The sequence below is a fragment of the Candoia aspera genome, chromosome 4 (genome assembly GCF_035149785.1).
Source record: "Candoia aspera isolate rCanAsp1 chromosome 4, rCanAsp1.hap2, whole genome shotgun sequence".
NCBI classification, from domain to species: domain Eukaryota; kingdom Metazoa; phylum Chordata; class Lepidosauria; order Squamata; family Boidae; genus Candoia; species Candoia aspera.
In genome coordinates this window covers 75,800,039-75,826,184 of record NC_086156.1, presented here as the reverse complement: position 1 = coordinate 75,826,184, position 26,146 = coordinate 75,800,039, and the positions used below count along the sequence as shown (strand labels likewise).

Genomic DNA, 26,146 nt, shown 5'->3' with positions numbered 1-26,146 from the left:
AAACATAACACAATAATTACGCTGCCCACCAAGTCGCCCGTGTACCCTTTGGAGCAACGTTTGTTAATTAAAAAACTGTGCTCAATCAGATCGATTGGATTCAAACATGGCTAGTGAATAAATTTAAACTGCAGTTTAGATACCGTGTCATCAGTGATGTATTATGCTACTTCACTCATTTGTTCCTGTGTCAATGCTTGTATCATATTTACAGCCAGCTGAAGATGCACTCTCTCCCCTGTGGATAAACTCAACCTGGTGTTCCTCATTCTCTGGTATGGTTGGAAGCATTTAATTTAAAGTGATGCTTTCTCTCCTGATCACAGATGGGTGACCCACTTATTGGAAGTAAACTGTCCAAAGCTTTGCTAACCTCCAAATAGCTCTTTGTCTGAGTGACCAATCTGACACAGGCTGATCCTAAAAGTAACAGTGGTTTCTGAATCTTGGGAATGTTATCCTGGCCAGCGAGCTGGTGGATAGAATCCAGAAAAGAGACTGAAGCTGAGGTGGGGACTGTACCACAAGCAAAGCATGGAATTCAGGAGATGTGTTTCAACAGGAACATCGAAGAACATCTCAAAGAAAAGGAAGCACAATTGGGGGTGAGGAGAAAAAGATACAGTAAAGAATTAGAAAAGAAAGAAAACAACCAGAATGGAAAGTCAAGGTCTCTTCTGCTCCTATAATTCTCTGTATCTTCTACCAAGTAGTTCCTTTAGCTAGAACTATCCCCTTTCAGTTCATTCTCTGTCTTCTTGCAAAGCTAAGCTGCATCTGTATCTCTTATCAATAACCCCACGCGTGTTCTCATTTGGGTGGCTTCTAGTAATGTGGAAAGGATTCTGCAATTTGCATGGGGATCAGGTGTATCCATGTAAAGTTTACCAGGTGCGTAAGGCCACTATGGGCAGACTGAGATGGCTGCCTCAGATGGAGGAAGCTGAAAGGTGGCAATAAAAGGAATCTGTTCTTGGTAGTTCCATCTTCTTGAGCTGGCATTCTGATATCAGTGATGCCTACTTGCTGCTGGCCTGTACAGAGTGGCTAGCCAGCTTCTCCTGAGCTGTTGTAGGCTCAGGACCCTTTGAGAAAACCATCTGAGTCAATGCCTGAGAGGTAGCTGATCCAGGCTACACAATCCAGGAAGCATTGTGCATGCATATGCATTGCTCCGTTGTTGGGATGTGTGTTGCTGCATTGCAGCACTTACCTGAACAGGTAGAGAAGGGATACCAAGCACAGCAATGAGTGAGTAGCAACAAGCTATTGAGAGCTCTGTTATCTGTATGACACAGGACATCCTGCATCTTTCTAAACCAGCACTCTACTGCTTTCATTTATCTGTCATTACGTACCCTAGGCCAGTAGGTTGCCCTCTTGGAGAACCCTGTCCCATTTCCAAGGTTGCAGAAACAGCTGCCAGCCAGCCACATCTATATGTTAAAGAGGGCAGCAGCACCATCTTGTTTTTTTCACCAAAGTGCCTTGGATCAGCCATGACTACGAAGGATAAGGGCCCATACACTGCCTCTTTAATATGCAGAAGCCCAAAGGGTAGAAACATATATTCCCATGCAATCCAAATTCTGTGCAGTCCAAAAGCTGAATCATGCATCTTCTATTAATATTGCAGATTGTATTACTGCATATCCTTGGGTAGTTCGGATAATTTATTCAGAATGCGCAAGGACTAGAAGCTTGCTTATTGTTCAGAAAGCTGAACTCCATACCCACTATTCCCAAATTCCATACTTTTTCTACTCTCCTCCAGAGATTTATAGGGGAGGAACTTAATGCTGGTATGTTTGTTCCAGTCTGAAGGCCAAGGAATGTGGAAGTTACACAGTCTGGTGCTATTGTCACATACAGTAGAGGTATATCTACTTTGCTTTCATTGATGGTATATCAGTACTGCTGAACTATTTCTATGTAGTTCCCTTTTCTGGCATTGTCAGCTGTTGTTCAGTGACATTTTTCATGGAGAACACAAGAGGACATCCTTGCCAAGGGTCAGGTGTGTCAGGTGGAGCAGGAAATGCCACTCTCCAGCTATCAAAATGTCTTGCATCCAAAGCCAGTCAAGTCATTTTGGTACATGAGGCAAAAAATCCCACCAGAATTTCTCCCCACCCAAGGCAGTAAAAATAAAACAAGAACAAATGAAATAATACTGTATAATACTGAAATAATACAGTTTGCTGTCCATCCATGATGCCCAAATCTTCTGCCTGGGGAGGCTACCTCACTCTATGACATAGTACAGCCAGCCTTGATTCCAACATCTCCTCCTCCCTTTTAATTTTTATCTATATGATTTCTATTCAAAGAAATCCTGGGGACCGACTATACATTCTAATAGCTTGCGGTGAAGAGCAGTCTAGTGGTAAATTTGTTTGCCCATCCATTGCATCAAAAACCAAGCTTAGGAAGAGAGCTTGATTTGTAACTGTTCCTGTGTTTCTGCTTGTTATCTGGCAATCAAGGAAGAAAAGGTTCAATATGATTTTGGATGTCTCATATCAAAAGTAGCACCTTGGCTCCTATGCCTCTGCCTCCATTCAACTCAAAGGCAAATTCAACCTTTCCCTCACCACAAATCACTTGAGATACTAAAAGCACTTTTCATTTTCTGCTGCTTTCATTATCGCCACCTCCTGATCTGCTTTCCCAGACTGGTATGTTTTCCTCTTTTCTCTGTTCATCTGGTTTTCCAAACAACCCCTTTTATTTGTTTTCTATGAAGAAATTCTCCCCCCACCCCACCATTTGATGACAATGATGCCAGTTCCAGGGATTTCTTGCCTTCTGCCTTGGGGGGTGTGTGTGTGATAATCTTCCCTTTGAACAGCTGCTGTAATTTGCCAGGAAAGTAGGGGGTAGAAGGGATAGGGAACGGGGTACTCTTATGTTCATTGCAAGGTCATTGGTGCAGACAATGGCTCATTTCCTTCCTACACTCTCATCTTAAAAAAAAAAAGCACACTCACATTTCAACAGAGTAAGATAATTTATGGTTTTCTTCCCCCAGAATTAAGGAGAAAAAATACTTTTGGCTGTTCATTCCATCCGCCTGATGACTTCACCCGACCTATTCATACGCTTCCCACCACTTTTTACTCATACAGCTACCACCAACCCTGTGCACTGATTGTACCAGATGTACATTATGCAGGGATCATGCACACCCATTCTCCTCCTTTCTCTGACCTTCATCTTGGCATCTCACTGCCACAATCCCCAAAGGGGCCTTTGCTCTCACCCAGGAAACCTGGCTGGAGCTAACAGAAATGCAAGACACCAAGGATGGAAGAGAAACAAAGTAAACATTTCCCATAATTCTCCTTACTCTTAGGCCACATCCTCGCTTACAGTTTACTGCAGCACCATCATGCCCTGACAACTGCCAGCTTCCCCCTTGTTCAGACAATGTTGTCTTCAGCCCCAGCCTAGAATGAAGCAGCCTTAAGTTGTCACTAAATGAACCAGTGTAAAAATAGTCTTTCCCCCCTTAAGACAACACTATCTCCCCACAACTCAAGGTTTGTAAAATCCATTATCCTTCAGATGTGGTACCAGCCTTGTGAGGTAGTCCAGGCAAGAAGCACACCCAGAAGTACTAGCTCTAACTTTCTTGTAAGGTTACACTAACAGAATCTGGCAAGTCTGGAAGTACATCTCTCCCCCCTCATCTTTAGAGCTGAAGAAACTAGGGAGGGTCCCTTCTGAGATGTTTCCCACACCATCCCTTCTATGGACTCAGCTGCCTGTTATCTGACCGTTGTCTAGTCTGCCACTCTTCTTCCTGTCTCCCAAGGTCATTCCCACATACCATGACATGAGGTCAGGTAATCCGTTGTGATTATGACCAGAGGTGTGTTGGGGAGTGCAGGCACAACCCTCCCCTCTAATCACTAGCCAGCCTCCCTGCAGCCATTTTTCTCTCAACCTTTGTCCACCCTGTTACATTGCATTTCCTAAGCTCCTTTTATCACATCATCTTCCCCCACTTGCTCGTTTTGAAACCCGCTGCTCTCTAGGCTTCCCGTGACCTGGAAGAGAACAGGCATCCACTGTTTTATTTGGGGAAGAGGAGACAAATTTGTGCAATTTCCTATGAACAGTACTTAGAAATGCCATCAGGACATCTGTACCATGGGGTGCAGCAGCCCCACTTTTCTTGTAGCAGCATCCAGAAAATTAAGAGGGTATTGAACTGGTTTGTTTATTCTCCATTTCCATGTATTCATCCATTTCAAGCACTCCTGGCACTCACTTCTCTGAAATAAGAGAGGTAGCCACAAGGCACGAGTCAGTTTCAGCTTCCCCACCCTGCAGAACTTAGCTCTTGTACAGGCACGGCAGGCACTGGACAATTTCTATGGCTTCCCCTGTATGTTTCATTATGTCATATATTTTAAACTTAGTGATGACCAGATGGAATGTGAATCAGAAGTCTGAAGCTAACCAAAATGACTGTGTTGTGTTGTGGTGGCAGAAGCTCAGCATTTTTGTGCCATGAGTTACATAGGTTTGTAGGGGGCAAAATTTGCATCATGATACCTGTGTCATCCGTTGCCCCTCCTTACCTGCCTGTGGATGCTCATGGGGTGGGACAACCAGCTTAGAGAAATCCAAGCAGAGACCTGAAGGCAGACCCACTCCATTTCTGCTATAGTGCCCCACTGATAGATGTTTTCCCCACTGGCTCGTCATATGCTGAAGGGGTATGGCAGATGCATAAAAGGCATGATCAGGATTAAGAATGCGAATAGTAAATTTTATGCAGGCATTATGTTCTGCCCACTGAAGGAGCTGTGGACAGCATCTTAACTCAATTGTGGTGAGCTAGATGTAGGAACTTCCTTATGTTGGCCTTCCATACTATGCCTTCAACAGAAGGGCACAAGAATCCCCTAAAAGAGAATAATGCTCCTCCTTCCTAAAGATGAGTTTCAGCCCAGAGAGTGACTGAATGGGGTGGGGGTGGGGGTTGTCATCTGAGAGATTCATGTAAACTTTTCTAAGAGCCCTGAAACAAGCTTGGGAGTGTAGACACAAGCATGCCAGGAGCTGAGCAAATCAAGCCCTCCACGTGATACCCTGAAAGGGAGGACAGCTAACAGCCTGCCCTCACTAGGGTTTCTTAAGGCAATTGAGCTCTTGCTGTACTGAAAGGAGGTTTGGCCAGTTCTCCTGCCCCCACCCCCATGCATAGTCCTCATTGTTAAGTATGGGGTGGGGGAGGGAGGGTATCTTAAGGCAAAGAATCACCAGGAAGGGTCAGTCCACTCTCCCTCCTAAAAGACAGGTACATCCTCAAGAATCTACCAAAATTAGATCAAGGCTGGCCTGATCACAGTTCTCAAAAGGAGAGGCAAGGCAAAACACAAAAAGGTTCCCATACAATTGCCCAAAGTCATCCTAAATAAAAAGTTATTTTCTGACATGTGAAGGGGCAGCCTAAGACTAAATCTCGGTCTGAGGGCAAGAAAAGTTAATATCATGTGAAGAAGGAGCAACACGGGAGTTGCCACAGCATTCTGGTCCTATCATAAATGGGAACTGAGGAAAAGCCTTTTATTTGCACATGCATCTGCACTTTGTAGGAACAAGGAAAGCTCAAGGGGGTAGCACTATCTGGTTACTGGGTCGACTGATGGTGTAGAGTTAGCATGGCATGCTAGTTTGCTCACTTTGCTTCAGTGTCCCCACAATATGTAAACAAATGGACAGATTAGTGGACTGGCATCAAAATATGGAGGGTTTCACACAAGTGAAGATTGTAGGCATCCAACAGACCTTGGCTATCTTTCCTCCAAAGGAAAATAACCCCATAAATGGTCAACTTTATTAAATCAGACTTATATCCAGATTTAAAGGTGGAAGGAAAGAGAAGAACAGGACGACCAGCAGCAAGGTGGATGGACTCAGTTACAGGGGTGATGAGTGCACTGTTGGGAGACTTGAAAGACCAGGTTAGGGATAGACCAGCATGGAGAAAATCTATCTGTGTGGTCACTAAGTGTCAACACTGACTTGATGGCACATAATCAAGCAGAAAAAATCAAAATATTCAGATTTGTCTAATACATCTGGTTGGGGTGTCACTCCTTTTAAGGGAGTAGGTTTATGATGTGAGAATCTTCTTGGGATCATGGCCACTGATAGATTCACAGGTGGAGCCAACGGCTGGGGGAGGTATTGTCCAGCTGCTGTGCCGGTGGCGGTTTTAAGTGGAGCAGAGACTTGGGAACACGAGCTCATGCCCTTACCACCACTAGTTAAGACTACTGCAATGTGCTTTACGTGGCTGCTTTTGAAAACTATTTGGAAGCAACAATTGGTGCAAAATTCAGCAGCCCTCTGGTGGGTTAAAGATGCTACAGCTTTGTAGCACCTGTATTGCAAGCACAGAATTGGCTTCTGCTAGGATTGTGGGTTGCACCCAGAAATGCTGGTTACTGAGAGATCTACTTTAGGTCCCATCACAATCAGCTTGGTGATATGGAGAAGGCGGCTTTTTCTGCAACGGCACCACTGCAGCCTTTTTTTATCAGGAAACCTCTGCTTGGCTCATTTCTTACTGGATTTCTTCACCATATGAAAGTATCTTGCCCAAACCAGACTATGAATAGAATGTATCATTTTTGCATTGGTTCCTTGGAACAGTCTTCTATTGCTGTCCTTAGCTGCCTTGTTTTATAAAATATGTTTGAATATCATCTGTTTTAGACATTGCTGAGTACAGTTCAAAGGCAGATGAAAATAATTTGTTTCTTCATATAGTAGTATCTTGGAGGGCTTTGAAGGTAAGAGGAAGGAGCCTGTGCTGAATCTGGGAAAGCCAACTAAGTCTTTCAAGGGAGCAGAGCCTAGTATACCCCGGAGCAGTTGCCCCGGCCCAAGGTTGGGGACAAAGGTACGTGGCAGACTGCATCTCCAATGGCCTTGCAAGAAGTTGCTACTCCCAGTTGGCAAAATCCAGGGGCATTAGAGCTGAGACGGACAGCCCGCTAGCTCAGAATGTGAAAGAGGCCACCAGCGAAGCGTGGGTGCGTGCGCGTCTCGCCCCCTTAGGGGTAGAACTTCTCTTTCTCTCACAGGTAGGTACACGTAGAACTTCCCAGCGCGGATCCACCCGTCGGTGAGGAGTCTCCCTCCCTCTGCTTTCGTTGGGCGTAAAGGCCGATGGGAGAAGGCTCTCCAACATTCCCTATTACCATATCAAAAGGAAAAGGCGAGGTTAGCAAACCATTCGTAAAAAAAAAGGGTTGGTGAGCAGACAGAGAGAGAGAGAGAGAGATTCGGGGTGCGTGTGCGCGCGCAGACACACAGTTATGGCAAGAGCCGAGCGGCTCCTGAGCATCAAACTTGCAGGAAGAGCGTAGAGAGCGTGCAGGCGAGGAGACTTCACCCGCGCTAGTCAGGGGGGAGGGGAGAGTAACTACGTGGGGTTGTAAATTCTGTTTTGATTTGCATAAAAGGGGAGGTCCGAGTGGTAAAAGAGACCCACCAGCGTCGGCTTCAGAAGAGTTAGCTGGAGTGAGGGCAGAGCGTTGTCGCTTTAGAGAACGGGTCTTTTCTGGCTCTCCTAAAAGGAAACTAAAGTGGAAGAGGGGGAAAACCGTCAAATATTTCTCCCAGGGGGCTGGGAGAATAAGGCTTCCCGGTCCAGCGAGGCGGGAGAAGAAGCGGCTTTGGATTTAAGAGGGGAGGGGAGGAAGAGCTCCGGTCCGCAACCTCTCCGGAGAGCTGTGCTCAGCTGCTCGAGCTCCGGACGCCCAGCTCAGCCGGACGCGTCCTAGGCGCATCATGACCGAAATCACCGAAAAGGAGAACGACCCCCAACACAGCACGGATGCGCAGCAGACCCCGACGACTGGTTCCTCCCTGCAGGAAACCAAGGTAGCCATCTCCGCGTCCCCGTTTTTTTCCTCTCTTTCTCTCTGTCTTTAAGCGAGTTACGGGTTGGCGCACTTTCTGAGCGGCCTCTGCCTCCTCCAGCGCGGCGCTCTCCTTTCCCAGGGCCCTCTCTCCGGATCGAGGGGGCAGCGAGCGCTTGTATGCCGTGCGGATGTGTGCTTCTTGGTTGTCTCAACAGAGCCTCTCGTCCTTTCTTCCGCCCCGCCTTGCTCCGTAACTAGTTCTCCACGAGCGCGTGTCTTCCCGTCGCCCGGTTCCTCCAGTCTCATCTCTCGGCTCCGAGGGTCAGCCGCGCTTCCTGCTCTTTCGCCTGCCTTTCCTCCCTCAGTAGCCCAGCCGAGCGCCATCCTCCCGGCTGTTTCATCACAACCGCAGTCTAATCCGTTTGAACTAAGCGGTAGCGCGCTCTTGCTGCCGCTTCGCCAATCTGGCGCCCTCTAGATGTGTTGGATCACCCGGCCGATAGTCTGCAGCCCATCTGGAGAGTAGCAGGCTGGCGAAGGGTGATGTAGAGCGCTGCAGGATGTATCTGGGATTCCTCTTAGGCGCACCTGTTCTCTGCATGTGGCATGGTGGGGTTACCATTGTCTGGGATCGGCCGGTGGGGAGGGAGAAGAGCGAGCTGTTTACGATCCAAGACCCTTTCTTGTCTTCCCAGCCTTGTGACTGATTTTCCCTGTATTAATCTGAATGCTGGATATATGAGAGGATATAAATGTTTATGGCCATCTCAGTACTGTAGAGAAGCACTGTATTTTAAAAATTGGAGTTAAGTATATATTTTCTATGTCACATTTATAAGCAGAAGGCCAGGTTATAGGACAGATAATTACACGGCTGGCAGTAAGAGATGTGGTAAGTAATGCAATAATGTGGTCTCTTTAAAGTTGGGTTTTTAAAACATAATCAGAGCTGAAAAATGGTTGTATATCCCCACTGTCATCCTCCCCTCCCTATAGCCTTAATGTTCAACATAAAAAGTAAATAGGATTACCAAGAAATATCTTACATGTTTGTGAGGATCTAAAATAGGATCTTTGGTGCTGGATGGGGTTGCACTTGTGGACCCATAACTGCTCAAAGAGCAGGTGGCAGTTGTGGTTAGGAGGGCCTTTGCACAGCTTCAGGTTGTGCTCCAGTTGTGCCCTTTCCTAGATCAGGGGGTTCTGATCAGAGTTACTCATTTATTTATTTAAGAGGTTTATATGGCCACCCAACTCACTCATGGTGACTCTGGGCGGCTTACAATAATAAAACCCCAAATACAAAACCTACCACACCCCCATGCCCTAGTCACCTCTCACTTGGATTACTGTAATGCGCTGTACATGGGGCTGCCCTTGAAGAGTATCCGGAAGCTGCAAGCTGGCGCATAATGCAGCGGCGGGGGCAGTTTTGTATGCATCTAGAACAGCTTATGTTATATCTCTGCTCTGCAAGCTGCATTGGTTGCTAGTCTGCTTTCAGGTCCAATTCAAGGTGCTGGTTTTGACCTTTAAAGCCCTTCATGGCCTGGGGCCGGGTTATTTGAAGGACCGCCTCTCCCCGATTACTACTGCCTGTCCCATCACATCCAGCAAGAGAGACATGCTACGGGTCCCATCAGTCAGGGAAGTAAACTTGGTGAGCCCAAGGAGGCGGGCCTTCTCTGTCCTGGTGCTCGCCTTATGGAACATCCCCCCCCCCCCCCCAACTGAGGTCACCTCCATCCCTACTTATTTTCCCTCAAGACCTGGCTATGCCATCTGGCCTGGGGATCTCAGGGGACCAGTGAAATCTTGAGGTGGCTCCCTTGCTGATCTAATCTCTTGTGTGCTTTATGCTTATTTAAACTTTTTAATTTGACTGCTTTTGACATGTTTATTGTTTTTATATTTTTTGCTGTACGCCGTCCAGAGTAACTTTTTGTTAGATATATCAATTTTTTGTTAAATTTGATATATCTGTCTATCAGTGGACTCTTATCTGTGAAATAAGTGCAGAAAGACTGGAGAAAAGGGCACTGCCACTCAGTGTACGTGGGTGTGCGAGTAACAGGAAAGAGAATGAGTTTCAGAAGGTACGATCTGGAAATCAAGGTATCTAATTATGAAGGGGGGGCAGTCTTGGAGAGAATAGAGGCTTCAGAAAGTAGCAAATTAGCCTTGTGTGTGTGCGCACATGCATGTTTCACTGCAGAAGGGTGACTTATTAGAACATGCTTTAATTACAGGCTTTGTGTTATAATAGTTGTGTTCTTTTGTGTTTTAGGATCAAGCTTTGGAGGGGAGAAGGGGAAAAAATGGGGAACAAAATTATTTTGCTATGGAAGAAAAAAATGCCTGGCTATATCAGCATTTCATTGCAAGAGCTGCTAAGAAGACCACTGGCAATGCACAAAGTGGGTAGCAATGTTCTTTCATTGCTGCTTATTTTGTAGAAGCTTCTGGCATGCAGAGGAATATTACTTCTGCACATGGAGGCTCTACTAGTTCTTGTGGTTAACTGGCTTATTGTCCCTTCATGAGACATATGTGTATTCCTGTTTTTTTTTTTTGCATAGGTGATGACATTTCCAGTTCTGCAGGAAGCATATGTAGCCAGTGCCCACTTTACTGAAAAGAAGTGTTGACTTCCCTAGAACTTCATTTGGGCAGCCCAGTGCTTACTCCTTCTTTATTAGAGTGAGAAGCAACATCAACACTTCTTTTTCCTGTTCTTACACTCCTGAGACCTGAAACCAAAAACAGACATTAGGGACTGCTACACCTAGGATTGTGTGGATTGAAATGAAGCTTGATATATATGTTAGAAAACAGGTTTAAGAGAGAATCAGATCATCTAGATTAACGTTTCCAACCACACGTTCTCCACATATGTCAGACTACAGTTTCCATAACCCCCAACTCAGTGTGGCTGGGGACAATGGGAGTTGTGGCCTAACCATCTGAAAGGCCCCAGGCTGGGGAAGGTTTCCCCAAAGCCTGACCTGTTATAACCAGTTCGATGAATCTGCAAATATAGTCCAGAATCCTGTGTGTCAAAATTTGGGTTGTGATGGAAGAAATAAGAATTTCAGTTGTCAAAAACAATGGGTGTTTTCAACCCACTCCAGTTGTTCCTAACGTATGCTGTGATGCGGGAATGTGCAGGCTCACTTTGCTGCCTGTTTTGATGTCTAGAGCCCTGCTGATGTCAAAACTGTGACGTTGGTTGCTAATGCACGTAATAACTCGAGCGGGTTTTAAATTATAGGCCACACATGCAGTGCCAACAGTGATGCTGCAGCTTCCACCCTTGCCAAATCCGTACTACCAACAAAAGGTGTGTGTGTGTGTGTTTGCATGCTTGTTTCTGGCAAGCACAGCCGAGCATGTTCCTACTTTACTCTGCAATTCACTCACTGGGAAGTTACGTCTGCAGTGTTCTGCAGGGTCCCTGTATGGGTGAGGAATTCTCACATGCCTCTGAAATCTATGTAATGCCTGGCACTTTTTCCCTTGCGTTATAAATTGCTTGTCATTCATCGGTCAAGCTCCTGGCTGGTCCACTGCCAAGTCTGTGAGGTGAGTCCACTGTTGCTTTAGAGGCTGACAGAAATGAAGGGAGGTTTTATATCCTGCGTGTTCTGGACCACGTTGTTCCTGCCACTCAAGCCAAGAAATTTGGCTTGCCTGAGTTGGAGTCATCTGAGGCTGATCTGCACTGAAGACAGAAAATCCTACCGACACCCCTCTCCTGCTTTGGCAGCAAAAATGTAATTACCATCGTTGAGTAATTAACCATTTGCTGCTCTTCCATGGCACTTACGAGCGGCTGCCTAGGGCAGCTGCCTCGTTCTGCCTGATGGTAGAGCCCCCCATGATTCCAAGTACTCATAAGAAAAGGAGTCACATCCTTGACTGCTTTTGTGGTGGGCAGGAGAATCGTTCTTTATATGAAAGATGAACCTTATCAGTGGAATGGCACAACCTAGCTTTCTCCCTGATAGGCTATATTTCATTGCACAAAGAAGCTGATAGGGGTAGGTATTTAAAAAAGAGAAGAAATGATTAAGTAGGCACCCTGCCCATCCGCAGGCAGAAATTATGCTACTTGATTCCATTGTCTGGATAAAATTGGGCAGAAACAAGGGGCAGAGTCAATAGGAATGTAAAGGATTGTAATAAAATAAGGGGCAAAGGGTGTAATGCATTAGGGAGGGTTTCCCTTCTACCATTTTTCTGGCTAATCCCCATTTCCTGAACCTGCTATTTCACTTGCATAGAAAGCAGCATAGGATATGCCACCTGAATTCCCATTATGGAAGAAATAACAGCAGGGGAATGTGGTAATGTTGAGGTGGAAAGGTAGTGTTGTGGGATGGGGGGAGGGAGGAGTTTATTCAGATCCTTTGTCCATTCCCTGAGTCACCCTTGAATTTCTCTCCCCATCCCTGAAGTTGCCTGGTTGTTTAAAGACACATGTGTCTGTGTTTACTTGTGCCCTAAGTTGTGCTTTTGGAGCAGCTTTTTCAAACCTGATACTCTCCAGATGTGTTGGACTATAGCAAACCATGCTTCCCTACCAGGTAGGCGGTTGATGGGAATTATAGTTCAATACTTTTAGAAGGCACCGTTTGGGGAAAGCTGCTTTTGAGGATCCTTGTTCCAAACTGTTATTTTTGTTTTGTGTTGCTGTTTTAACTGTCAGGGGAATTATAATGTCTTGGTTAAACAGTTCAATTCGTTACCTTCTTTAGTAGTTTATTAGTAATTTGTAGGAGTATCCTTAACATTTTAGTTTATTAACTACAGTCACCAAAACCAAACAAACAGCATTAAAGCTTTGTGTGATGTATGAATCCAGATTAGATTACCTCTGCAAATCTGGTTCTTGATCACCTGTCTTATTGGTGACTGTTGTTGTTATGGCCTAATTCATAGATGTCATTGTACCATACGCGTCTATGTTTATAAAGATACTGATTGCACTTCTAGTTCACAGATACAGTGTGCAATTATTTGATCTTTCATCTTGACCATTCAGGAACCAAAGATAATCCCCTGAAAGGCACAAGCTGTCTAGTGGAGGAACGTTAGATCTGAGCTGGCCTTGGAAAACTTTGAGTGGACTGCTCTATGATCATTCACATATGCTTCTCTTCATTTGATCCTTCACTCAGCAAGTCATAAAAGGCACAGCTGAAGCACTCCCTGGCATTTTAAGGATATCTGTGCAAATTTTAACCTTGACCAATTTTGTAATATGTGCATCACAATTCTTTGGACCAGGCCTGCACAATTGATAGAGGAGAAGGGCCACACTGATAAATCCTCAGGGGTTGCAGAGGAATGCCTGGTGTGCCAATCAGCTGTTCCGCAGCTAGCAAAGTGATGGCAGTGCCGGAGCCGGCGGCAGTGGTGAGTCTTGGGGAGGGGAGAGTTTATTACTCAAAAAAATAAAAAACACTGGCAGGCTTCCGCAAGGCTGCTTAGCAGGCTGCACGTGGTCCTCAGGGCATGTGTTGTGCAGGCCTGCTTTAGTTGCAAACCACAGTGGCTGTTTCTTCATTTATGACATGTTGAATCAGCTCCACAGATGTCTGTAGCTCTCAAGCAACCAGGACTGTCCGCAGTTTGTGTGTTGGGGAACCAAGGTAGTGTCCAGAACCTTTTTTATGCATTGTGCATAAAAGGGCAGAGCTTCTAATTACACCCTCATGGTCGCCATCTTGACTTTTTTGACCATATGCTGCAGACACCCCTGTAAGCAACAAAACCTCAGGAGCTCCTCAAGTATGAAACACTTTGTCCTTTGACGCTGGACTGCCAGCCAAAAGAAGGAGCAGTTGCTTGCTTTATTTTGGGCAGCTGAGCTAACCTTGGGGAAATAGCCCTGCAGAGCTATTTGGAGGTTCCCAAACTTTCTTGGTTTACAGTGCCCTTAGTATCTCAGTGATTTTTTCATGGCACCCCTAGACTCATAGCTTGCACGGTGTCCAACAGATGCCAATTATCATTGCGGTATCCCACAGTGCCCCTGTAGGTTTGCCACGGCACCTGCAGACAGTTTGGGAACCACAGCCATATGCTTATTTGAGATTAAACCCCAGATGGTGACTGAAAAACCTATAAAACCTATTCTAAAAGAAGAAGAAAGGAAAAGCACTTCAATGAACAGCCTCTGTCCTGAAAGCATACCATGGCCAACTGTTGGTGTTAGACAAGAAAAGTACTCAACACTGGTCAGCGGGAATGTAGCTCACCTTCAACAGGCTGTTTCCATCAGTACCTCTTCTACTAACTTGGTTTTCCTGCTGAAATTTCACCAAGTGCACGGTGGTCACATTTCCCTTGGGTAGCTTCCCAGGTGAGATAAGATTAAATTTCCAAATCATCTGGTTGAATATTCTTCTTCCATGCTTGGGTGTTGTCCTTTTCAAGAGAAACCTGTGCCACAGAATTGATCCCCAAGTGCTGGTTCTCTCCATGGCTTCCTTGCTCATTTGTGGGAGAAGAAATGCAGCCTAGTTCAGAAATGCCCTAGAAGACAACAGATGTTTTGTTCAGTCACTTAAAAGTTTGTATTTTTGTCATGGGGCATCTTTCCATACAATCATTTTGATACAAAAACTGATATATAAAAACATTAATACATACTGCCCCATTCACAGCATTCTAACTGCCATTATCCCCATCCAGAAGTGATGGTAGCTGTAATCCAACATCTGTAGGGTATCAGGTTAACAAAAAGGGCTGATCTACTGCCTTTAGGGAGCCTTTTTAATCTTTTTTGCTGGCTTGCCAAGGGGCAAATATGAATGAGTAACCAAAGTAAACTGAGGACTCTTCCAGAGGCTTAAAGGAAGGGGCTGGAATAACTAAAGTAAAAAATGTATGCATCAGATGCCTTCTCCCTGCTGGTTGGGGATGTTGCATGGTGGAGTCCAACTAGTCTGGAGGGCTCCATGTTGGGGAGGATTGGTGATTGCTGCTCTCATGTTCAAAAAGGATCTCTTATATACCACCCCAAAGGCAAAACAGGAGACATTAGGGCTGTTCACCTGATACCTTTTCTTAGGAATGGGAGCCATCCTTTTTAAAAATGTGCCACCCTTAGGCCAAAATATTAGGTTTGCTTTGCAGAATTGCCATGAGCAGGCATGGACAATAGACCTCCTTCTTTTTTTTCTCTGATTCCCCCCACTTTTTAAGACCTTTCCTTCATCAAGCCAGTTGCTTGGCCAGCAGCCTGGCTATGGATTTGCTTGCAGCTCCTTCTAAAGGAGCTCTGGGTTTTGTTTTGTTGGGAAGGGAAGGTCTAGCAGCCAAAAAAAAAAAAACCCCTGGAAATGAAGTGATTAACCACCCAAATACAATACTCCTGATGTTAGAAAGATCTCTCTAGCTTTTCCATTTCCAGGGGAAGCAGTTTGGCCTGTGCAAACCTGATAGTTTTCTAGCAAACCCAAGGATTCATCAGGAAACTTTTAAAAAGCGTGATACTTTGCTTGCTCCCTCCCCCATTTAGAAAACAGATTTCCCCATCTTTTAAAATCTTATTTAAGGCCAAGGTACCTCACCAGAACAGGCATCACATATCAAGGTTATGATGCGTAAGGGAAATCTTTTGGTGTTTTTTACAACAGCACACTGAGTAGGATGAAAGATCCAGTGGAGCAGACCCGAGAGATTTCTGCTGATCTGTACTTTTTCTTTTCCTCTATTTCCCACTCAGGTTACAGGAAGATGTATAAACAAAAATCTGTAAAATTCATACAGTACACAATTTCTGTAATTTACTTTTGAGAAGAGGGTTTATAGAGCTTGAGCCTGTTGTGTTATAATTCCCTATTCTCAACAAAAAATAAAATTTCCATACCACTTTAGGATACCTGCTTTAGATATGAATGAACTCAAGTCATAGTCTCTTTCCTGGAGTGAAATTGATTTATTTGTGACTCTAGTCCCGTTTATTGGAAATCACTGAAAACTGGCATTTTCCTTTGAACTGCTGTATCTCTGCAGACCTCATGGGCAATCTGTTTTCTGTTTGTCAGGAGGATCCTGGCTCCTGGGCACAACCTGTCTTTCCCCTCTCATCATGGTTAAATGTCTAAAGGTCTTATTCTTGGAGCTCCTCATTGCCTCCCCCCACCATAGAGTTGGTGAAATTTCAGCAGTAAACCCCCCCTTGCAAAGCAGAGAGATTGGAGAGGAAGGGATTTCAAGAGAGTAAGCTGTCTGCTCTTCTACACATCAAAAGCAATGCAATCATGCTGGCAGCAGGAAAGAGTCAGGCAAAGGAGAGATTGACTATAGAAATCACTTGCCTTTTTTCTCCCCCCACCCCTTGCAGAGCAGAGAGATTGGAGAGGAAGTGATTTCAAGAGAGTACTGTTAGCTGTTTGCATTGTGAGCCTACGGCTCCCAGTCCCGGGCTGCCAGCATGATCACATTGCTTTCAGTGTGTACAAGGCGGGAAGTAGGTACTCAAGCATTCAAAAGGGTGGGGGAGTGATTGGGAGGCAAACAAAAGCTGAAGGTGTGAAACTGAGTAGTCTTGTCTCTTTCTAGCAAGAAAGCACAGTCACAGTCACATGATTTTCCACTTAGTCACTGCTTTGCTTAGCGCCAGAGTTGCTGGTCCCAGTTAGGGTTGTTAAGCGAGGACTACCTGTAAAGACCGCCAGATCATGCACCATCTCCTTCAAAAGGAGCACTATCTTGTCAAAGAGTTCCTGTCAGAACCAATGTTAAAAGAATGCCATGATGATCACTGGCACCCAGCAGCTCAGTCTTAGCAGGGTTTGGTCTGAGCTTCTTTCATTCCTTCCAGATCCTGCCCATCTCCAAGCACTGATTCAGGATTTCCATATGTGCCTCATACAGAGTCAGAAAATCATTTGTCCCTCAGTCCAGGACTACCTATGATGGCTCTTCAAATAATGAATCAGGAACCTGATTAATCCTGCTTTTATTAATCTGGAGGTACCAAGGGTTGTTACCTTCAGCATACAAATCATAGCTTACCACTGAATCCTGGAAAAATGTTTACTTAATGCATCTCAGATTATTTATTCAGAACAGATTCTAATCATAAACTCTGATGAGGTCTGATTTAATTTAAGTTCTGAATGCTACATCAGGAATGCATTCATGAAAGATTTAGATCCCTTGAGAACAAGATGTGAGGAGACTTACTGGTCAAGAACCACCCTCAATCATCTTTTTCCAGCCAAGGGCTGCATTCAGACTAGAGGCAAAGGCAGGATGCAATTGTGGGCAGGCCATAAAAGTAATGGAGCTGAATCATTTGTGGTAAGTGTATTCTTTACAAGCTTCACCATTGGTATTTGGTTGCAAAGGAGGAAGGTGTATTGGGGTGATATTAACAAAAGTTAGGTTTGTATGATACTTAAGAAGAATTTGAATGGAGATGATAGGGGGTGTCTGCCTTAGTCCCTTCCCCTGCAATTGTCTTTCCATCTCCAACTTTTCCCTTACCTCCTCCTGTGACTGCAAGAAGTGGAACTAGGAATTGAGTCTGCTGGAAGAAGGAAGAGAGGAACCAAAAGCTAGAGATTTTGATCTTGTTAGCAGTACATAGTTCAATCTATTAATTTAGATTGCTTTAAAAAGGATTGCCACTAAGCGAAGCAGTGACAAATGTGTGCAGGATCAGGCAGTGAATAATAATCTTGATAATTATTTACAACTCCAGGATCATGGGTGTTTTTGTTGTTTATTCGTTTAGTCACTTCCGACTCTTCGTGACTTCATGGACCAGCCCACGCCAGAGCTTCCTGTTGGTCGTCAACACCCCCAGCTCCCTCAGGGACCAGTCCGTCACCTCTAGGATATCATCCATCCACCTTGCCCTTGCCACCCACCATACCATACCAATGTGCTATTATAAGCTTATTTGAAAACAAAGATTTGAACATTCTTTAGTGTTCCCCTTTTTTGGTATGGGGATATAAGTTGATTTTTTCCAGTCTGATGGCCATTCTTGTGTTTTCCAAATTTGCTGGCATATAGCATGCATTACCTTGACAACATCATCTTGCAAGATTTTGAACAGTTCAGCTGGGATGCCATCGTCTCCTGCTGCCTTGTTATTAGCAATGCTTCTTAAGGCCCACTCAACCTCACTCTTCAGGATGTCTGGCTCTAGCTCACTGACCACACCGTCAAAGCTATCCCCGATATTGTTATCCTTCCTATACAGGTCTTCTGTATATTCTTGCCACCTTTTCTTGATCTCTTCTTCTTCTGTTAGGTCCTTGCCATCTTTGTTTTTGATCGTACCCATTTTTGCCTGGAATTTACCTCCGATGTTTCTAATTTTCTGGAAGAGGTCTCTTGTCCTTCCTATTCTATTGTCTTCTTCCACTTCCACGCATTGCTTGTTTAAAAATAATTCCTTGTCTCTTCTGGCTAACCTCTGGAATTTTGCATTTAATTGGGCATATCTCTCCCTATCGCTGTTGCCTTTTGCTTTCCTTCTTTCTTGGGCTACTTCTAGTGTCTCAGCAGACAGCCATTTTGCCTTCTTGGTTTTCTCGTTCTTTGGGATGTATTTTGTTGCTGCCTCCTGAACAATGTTGCGAACTTCTGTCCAGAGTTCTTCCGGGACCCTATCCACTAAGTCCAGTCCCTTAAATCGATTCTTCACCTCCACTGCATATTCCTTAGGAATATTAGTGAGCTCATATCTAGCTGATCTGTGGGTCTTCCCTAATCTCTTTAGTCTGATCCTAAATTGTGCAAGAAGAAGTTTGTGATCTGAACTACACTCAGCTCCAGGTCTTGTTTTTACTGACTGTATAGATGTCCGCCACCTTTGGCTGCAAAGGATGTAGTCAGTCTGATTTTGGTGTTGTCCATCTGGGGAAGTCCATGTATAAAGCCGTCTCTTAGGTTGTTGGAAGAGAGTGTTTGTTATGCAGAGTGAGTTGTCTTGGCAAAATTCTATCAGCCTATGTCCTGCTTCGTTTTGTTCTCCCAGGCCATGCTTACCTGTAATTCCAGGTGTCATTTGACTGCCCACCTTAGCATTCCAGTCTCCCGTGATGAAAATAACATCTCTTTTAGGCGTGTTGTCCAGTAGGTGCTGCAGATCCTCATAGAACTGCTCTACCTCAGCTTCTTCAGCATCTGTGGTTGGGGCGTATATTTGGATCACTGTGATGTTACATGGCTTGCCCTGAATTCAAATCAAGATCATTCTATCGTTTTTTGGATTGTATCCAAGCACTGCTTTAGCCACTTGACTATTAATTATGAAGGCTACTCCATTTCTTCTGTGGTCCTCTTGTCCACAGTAGTAGATCTGGTGGTCATCTGATGTGAAGTGGCCCATTCCAGTCCATTTCAGTTCACTGACGCCCAAAATGTCTATCTTTAATCTTGACATCTCACCAATAACCACATCCAATTTGCCCTGGCTCACAGATCTTACATTCCAGGTTCCAATGGTGTGTTGATCCTTAGAACATTGGATTCGCCGTTCACCACCAGCACCATCAGCTGCTAGCCGTCCTTTCGGCTTTGAGCTAGCTGCGTCATCACATCTGGGGCTAGTTGAACTCATCCTCTGTTCCTCCCCAGTAGCATTTTGACCATCTTCCGACCTGGGGGTCTCATCTTCCGATGGTATACCAACATATCTCTGGTTGTACTGATCCATTTAGTTTTCACGGGAAGAATACTGGGGTGGGTTGCCATTACCTTCCCCAGGGATCGCATTTAGTCTGACCTCTCTGTCATGACCTTCCCGTCTTGGGTGGCCCTTCACAGTTTAGCTCATGGCATCATTGAGGTGTTCAAGCTCCAGCACCATGACAATGTAACGATCCTTTGCTGAAGAGGATCATGGGTAACATACCTTAATACAAGGTGACAACACACAAAAGTAGAAGAGAGCTGTTGCACACTTGTCTATGTTAGCTTTCTGAATGCACCTGGTTGGCCATTGTATGACACAAAGCTGGACTGGAGGGGACATTGGCCTGAACCAGCACAGTTCTTTCTTACATTTTTGTCACCAAGAAGGAGGGAGAGGCCAGCTTGGAAAGGTTGACAAATCTTGGTAGCAGCTGGTAGTGCCAGGGAGGCTCCTGGAGAATCTTGCATCACAGGAGCTCTTGTTATATACTGTACCAAAAGAGTTAAAGGTTGATGTTCTGTGTTTAAAAGCCCAGGCCATTTGCTGGAGAAACTGAGAACACTTTTATGTCCGTTCCCAAACTGTGGGTCAAAGTGCTGGGGGGGGGGGCGGTCACAGGAAAAACAGAGGGGGTCCTTCTCTGAACATTGGCAGCCCTCACTGAGTGGTTGGCATTGGACTGGAGCGTGGCCAGGATCCAGGTGGCCAGGGCCCTCTTCCAACCATCTTTTGCTTGCAGTAGCAGGCAACTTACCCCTAAATGCTGGCCAAGGCAAATCTGCCAGGACTGAGTGCTTTTGCCTTCCCCTTCCTGGGCTTCCTTCTGCAAAGTGTCATGCTGGATGCTCAGGTGGAACCTGCCTGTCTGCTCCAGGCAGCTGGCGCAGGCTGGCCTCCCCTTGTAAGGTGCCATCATTTTGCAAAAAGCGGATGTGGCCCCTTGTTCAGTCTGGCCAGAGAAGAAAAGCAGACCAGGACCCAGCCTGGCACTCCCCAGGAAGAAGCCCAGGAAGACCTAACCTTGCTCTTTGGGGAGAAAAAAACAGAAGGAAAATTAAAAGATCTCTGGTGTCTGTGTAACCTATAGGGAAGTTGCATAGCTGTTATATGCATAAGAGCTCCTGTAAATGTAAGAAAGACTTTCTTTTAATTGTTCATTCTGTTTTAGATAACATCTGCAGCTTGTTTATGAAAGCCGAGGGATTCTGTTGTTTAAAGCCCATCATTTATTTATTTGTTTGCTTATTGAATCTGCACGGCCACCCAACTCCACAATGACTTGAGGCGCTGTCTCCCATTAAGACAGTTTGGAAGAATAAGAAACAGAAAAGAGCAACAAACATCTGGGAAGAGCAAAACAAAGACATCCCTTTAGCATAAAACTTCCCTATTACCCACCCTAGCCCAAGGCCTGGGGAAAAGCTAGGTTTAAATGAGGTCAGGGTAGGGGTTACCTGGATCAGGGCAGGGGGAGTGCTGTTCCAAAGGCCACACACTGCAACAGAGGAGGCCCGTTTCTTGGGTCCCATCAGATGACACTGTTCGGTCAAGCCAACTGTAGAGAGCAAGGGAAGTGACCTTGAGAGAAATAGGCAAGAACTGTTACCTTGGTATATGAAAGTCTCTGGTTCTGGGTGGTCCAAATACCTTCAGGCACTTGGTGCTGCTGGAATTGAGCCTGAATCTGTTCCTCCTTATCCAGACCCCCACAGCCTCTAGACACTGGTACCAGACCTTGACAGCATCACTTAGTTGGGCCGGGGTTGAGATACACAATTGGGTATGATCTGCATACTGATGATACTTGACCCCAGATGGTGGATGATCTCACCCAGAAGTCTCATGTAGATACTGAACAGGAGGAGTAAGAGTTGATCCCTGTGGCATTCTGCATGTCAGAGGCTTTGCACTCAGTTTCTCCCCCATGCCACCACCTACTGGCACCAACTACAGAGAAAGGAGGAGAACCACCATAACACTGCACCCACTTCTAATCCTCATAGGAAGTCCAGAAGGATACTACGTTTGATGGTATTAAAAGCTTCTGAGAGATTGAGAAGAACTAGATGGTTTCACTACCCCCGTCCTGCCTCTGGCAAAATCCATCAACAACTGTGGCCCGTACTGTCTCAGGGACAGGGACAAAGAGCTGGGCTATTTACCATCATTGAATATTCCTTACTGCCTCACTTACAGACCTTGGTTAATGAGCCAGGATGTGTGTCCTGTGTGAGCATGTATAATATATAACATGTGCCTATTTCAGGCATGTTATCTTGTTGTAGATCTCAGAGTGGGTATATGTGGAAGGAAGCATGGCTTTATTTTCAGTGTTCTTAGCTACCAAAAATAGACCGAGCACCCTCCCCCTAAATTGGTCTGATGTCTTGTAGGATCAAATTAAATTGGACATTGGAGATGCTTCATTATATCTCCCTTCTCTCTTCATTTCTTCTAAGATCAGTCAAGTGGGGAAGCAAATCTGATCAAGGCTGCAGGATTGGAGAAGGATATTTTAGTTGCTTCCCCTGTTCCAGCTTCTTCCCACCTGACACCCGCTAAATAAAAGGTACCAAAATGTCAGCTCCACCTTTTAATCAAATACTTCAGGCACCTTTCAGTAAGAAGCAAAACATGATGGTGAGTTAGGGCCTTGACCATAGCGCCTTGTCATCTCATGTTTAGACTATTGCTCTGCACTTTACCCAAGGCTGCCTTTGAAGACTATTCAGACACTGCAACTGGGACGGAGTATAGCAGCCTGATTGTTAGCCAGTGGGAGCTGCTATAACCATGCGTTCCTGCACCGATAGGTTTCCAGATACAATTCAAATGCTGATTGTGACCTATAAAGCCCTATGTGGCTTGACTAAAGGTAGCTCCAGAATTGTGATCATGCCATAAAGGAGGGGATGCTTTCTGTCGCTCCTCTCTAACATGGCTGGGGAAGACTGAAGATGGGGCTTTTTAAGTATGGGAATCGTCTCCCTCTAGAAACCTGAATGGCCCCAAACTTGCTAGCATTCAGAAAGCAGTTAAAACTCTTCTGTTCAGCAGGGTGTTTGCATTGCAACTGATATATCATTCATTGATAAGGGTTCTAGCTGGCTGTTACGTAGGTGTATAGGTAATCTTTAAAGCATTTTATCTTCGATGGTATGATTGTAGCAGTTTTATTGTTTTGTGGTCTTGTCTATACTAAAGTGCAATGGAATATGGTGATATATAAAATAACAATAAAGGGGAATACATAACAGCAAAGAACATGACTTTTTTTTTGCCATTGTTTGCTTAAAACTGGGCAAAGATGTTTCCAGGCAGAACCATTTTGAGAGATGTTCCAGATCTTGGGCATCCCAGCTGAAAGAATTCTTATCTCAGGTACTTGCTTGCAAAATTTCTAACCCAGCGGTCCCAAAGCAAGGTATCAGAAATGGATGGAGTTCCCATTCTGGCTCATATGCAGGAAGATGACTCCTGAGATATCCTGGTCCTGGATCATTTAAACCAGAGATGCGCAATCTAAGAATGCAAGCTGTGTGTTCCCCCCCCCCCCAAAAAAAACATATATGGCCCCACAGACCCTCCAAAAGTTGGCAGTGAATTGTACTTAACAATATCATAGAAGATAATATTTATTTGCAAGTAAAATAATGTTTAAAAGGGAAACACTAAAGAATGTTCAAACTATCAAACAGTGGCACTCATTTCACATGCCAGTAAGGTAATGCTCAAGATCCTGCAAGGTAGACTTCAGCAATTCATGGAGCGAGAATTGCCAGAGGTACAAGCTGGGTTTAGAAAAGGCAGAGGAACTAGGGACCAAATTGCCAATATCCGCTGGATAATGGAAAAAGCCAGGGAGTTTCAGAAAAACATCTATTTCTGTTTTATTGACCATTCTAAAGCCTTTGACTGTGTGGACCATAACAAACTGTGGCAAGTTCTTAGTGGTATGGGGATACCAAGTCATCTTGTATGCCTCCTGAAGAATCTGTATAACGACCAAGTAGCAACAGTAGGAACCGACCACGGAACAACGGACTGGTTTAAGATTGGGAAAGGAGTACGGCAGGGCTGTATACTCTCACCCTACCTATTCAACTTGTACGCAGAACACATCATGTGACATGCTGGGCTTGAGGAATCCAAGGCTGGAGTTAAAATCGCTGGAAGAAACATTAACAATCTCAGATATGCAGATGATACCTCTTTGATGGCTGAAAGCAAAGAGGAACTGAGGAGCCTTATGATGAAGGTGAAAGAAGAAAGTGCAAAAGCTGGCTTGCAGCTAAACCTGAAAAAAACCAAGATTATGGCAACCAGCTTGATTGATAACTGGCAAATAGAGGGAGAAAATGTAGAAGCAGTGAAAGACTTTGTATTTCTAGGTGCGAAGATTACTGCAGATGCTGACTGCAGTCAGGAAATCAGAAGACGCTTAATCCTTGGGAGAAGAGCAATGACAAATCTCGATAAAATAGTTAAGAGCAGAGACATCACACTGACAACAAAGGTCCGCATAGTTAAAGCAATGGTGTTCCCCGTAGTAACATATGGCTGCGAGAGCTGGACCATAAAGAAGGCTGAGCGAAGGAAGATCGATGCTTTTGAACTGTGGTGTTGGAGGAAAATTCTGAGAGCGCCTTGGACTGCAAGAAGATCAAACCAGTCCATACTGTAGGAAATAAAGCCAGACTGCTCACTTGAGGGAATGATATTAAAGGCAAAACTGAAATACTTTGGCCACATAATGAGAAGACAGGACACCCTGGAGAAGATGCTGATGCTAGGGAGAGTGGAAGGCAAAAGGAAGAGGGGCCGACCAAGGGCAAGGTGATAGATGATATTCTAGAGGTGACGGACTCGTCCCTGGGGGAGCTGGGGGTGTTGATGACCGACAGGAAGCTCACGTGGGCTGGTCCATGAAGTGACGAAGAGTCGGAAGCGACTGAACGAATAAACAACAACAAAAATAATGTTTGACTTTAAATTAAATGTTGGGTTTTACCTAGCTCTAAAATGTATTTATTCTGGCCTCTCCTGTTTGTTTGTGTACAGCCCCTGGCACATTAATCAAAACCCCTGTGAAGCTCTTAGTCCCAGGTTTCACCAGAAATAATCCAAATGGCACACCAGTTTTGAACAGGAAAGTGCAACCCCATTCAGGGCTAAAGATGGGAAGTCTCCCGTTCTGTGTGGTCCCACAACCATCCACAACCACTTGGTGTTGCTAGGGTTGTTCCTGAATCTTTTGCTCCCCTTCCAGACCCTCCTCCCTTTCACAGCTCTAATTTATGCCTTTTCCAAAATGCTCTCCTTGAATTGAGTCTGAATGGAAGTTGGCATCCAGCACAACGATACAATCAGTTAAATATCAGGCTGGCGAATTGGCTCCGCTCAGCCCAACAGGAACTGCGATTTGTACCAATTTAAGCTTCTCTAGGCTAGCTTCAAGCCTAGTGACTGGGAATGCACTATAGTAATCCACCCTGAAGATGACAACATGAATGGCCAAGTGAGTTCTGTTTTTTCCCGCTTCTGCTACATGGGAGCAAATTCAAACAGAGAAACAATTGCAAACAGCAACCCCCCCTCCCCAACTGTGACCCCAAGGTAATGGTGTCCCTTTTCTGGATTAAGCTGCTGTTTGCTTACCCTCATCCAGAGCATCCATAAGATAGCAGTTCTGGACTCCTGTTGTTCCCCTGATTTGGTTAGATGAAAATGGGAGAAACAGCTGAGGGCCATCTGTATACAACCCAGCCCATTCCTTAGCAGAAAACAGGCACAGATTCTAGTGTGATGTGCATCCTGAACACATTACTAGGTTGGCACATTTCACGAAGCCATACTGTGATTTGTTTGCTTTTAGCTAAATGTATTATGTCAGCCCAGCCACTCTGGTTTGTAAACAGTGGTCTGTGCCTTGGTGTGATATGTAATCCCATCCAGTAGGTTGTGGCAACCGTGAATATCAGTGGAGAAGGAAAGAGAGTTGTTAAAGACATCCCCAAAGTTGTGAACTTGTGAATCTGTGCTTGCAGCCCGTGGAGGAGATGCAGCGGGGGTGGGGGGAGGTAAGCACGGCAGAAAGTTAAACAGTGTACATCATGTCATACATATGGGGGAAGGAGAGTTTTTGGAAAGGCTGGGAGCTGAGTCGCCAATAAGACTTACACTTGCCAAGCTGTTTTCACAGCAGCTGCGTTAAAAATAGCTCGCAGGGGCTGGAGCTGCTTGTCAAGAAATATTAGTCTTTTTTAAATAGTGTCTTGGCAGGTTCCTTGAATGTTGCAGAGGGTAAAAAAGTGAGAAATGGCAGCACCTTCTGTTCAGGCAGGAACCTGGAGGCTGCTCTTTTGATCATCTCTTTAAAACAGTACAATAGAGATTCTGGGTGAAGGGGAAGACCTCATCCTCCCTCAAAGTAATGCCTCCCACTGGATGCTCTCCAAATGTGTGGGGACCACAAGTCCCATAATGCAAAGTGTACATACTGGCTCTGTGTGCTGAAAGTTGTGATCACAACATACTGTAGTTGGAGGGCAATGAGGAGGGAGTTAGGGGGAGAGAAGTCATTTTGCCA

At 45.1% G+C, this 26,146-nt stretch overlaps 2 protein-coding genes across 2 annotated transcripts in view; both read left to right on the top strand.

Moving 5' to 3' along the window:
- The window catches only part of MED1 (mediator complex subunit 1), a 249,068-nt gene that overhangs the window by 167,245 nt on the left and 55,677 nt on the right, over window positions 1–26,146 (top strand). The window lies entirely within an intron of this gene.
- Window positions 7,589–26,146, top strand: part of STAC2 (SH3 and cysteine rich domain 2) — a 43,961-nt gene continuing 25,403 nt past the window's right edge. Inside the window, exon 1 of the mRNA XM_063301988.1 lies at window positions 7,589–7,908. Within this exon, the coding sequence (XP_063158058.1) occupies window positions 7,816–7,908 (93 nt within the window). The 5' untranslated portion in view covers window positions 7,589–7,815. The remainder of the gene's footprint in view (window positions 7,909–26,146) is intronic.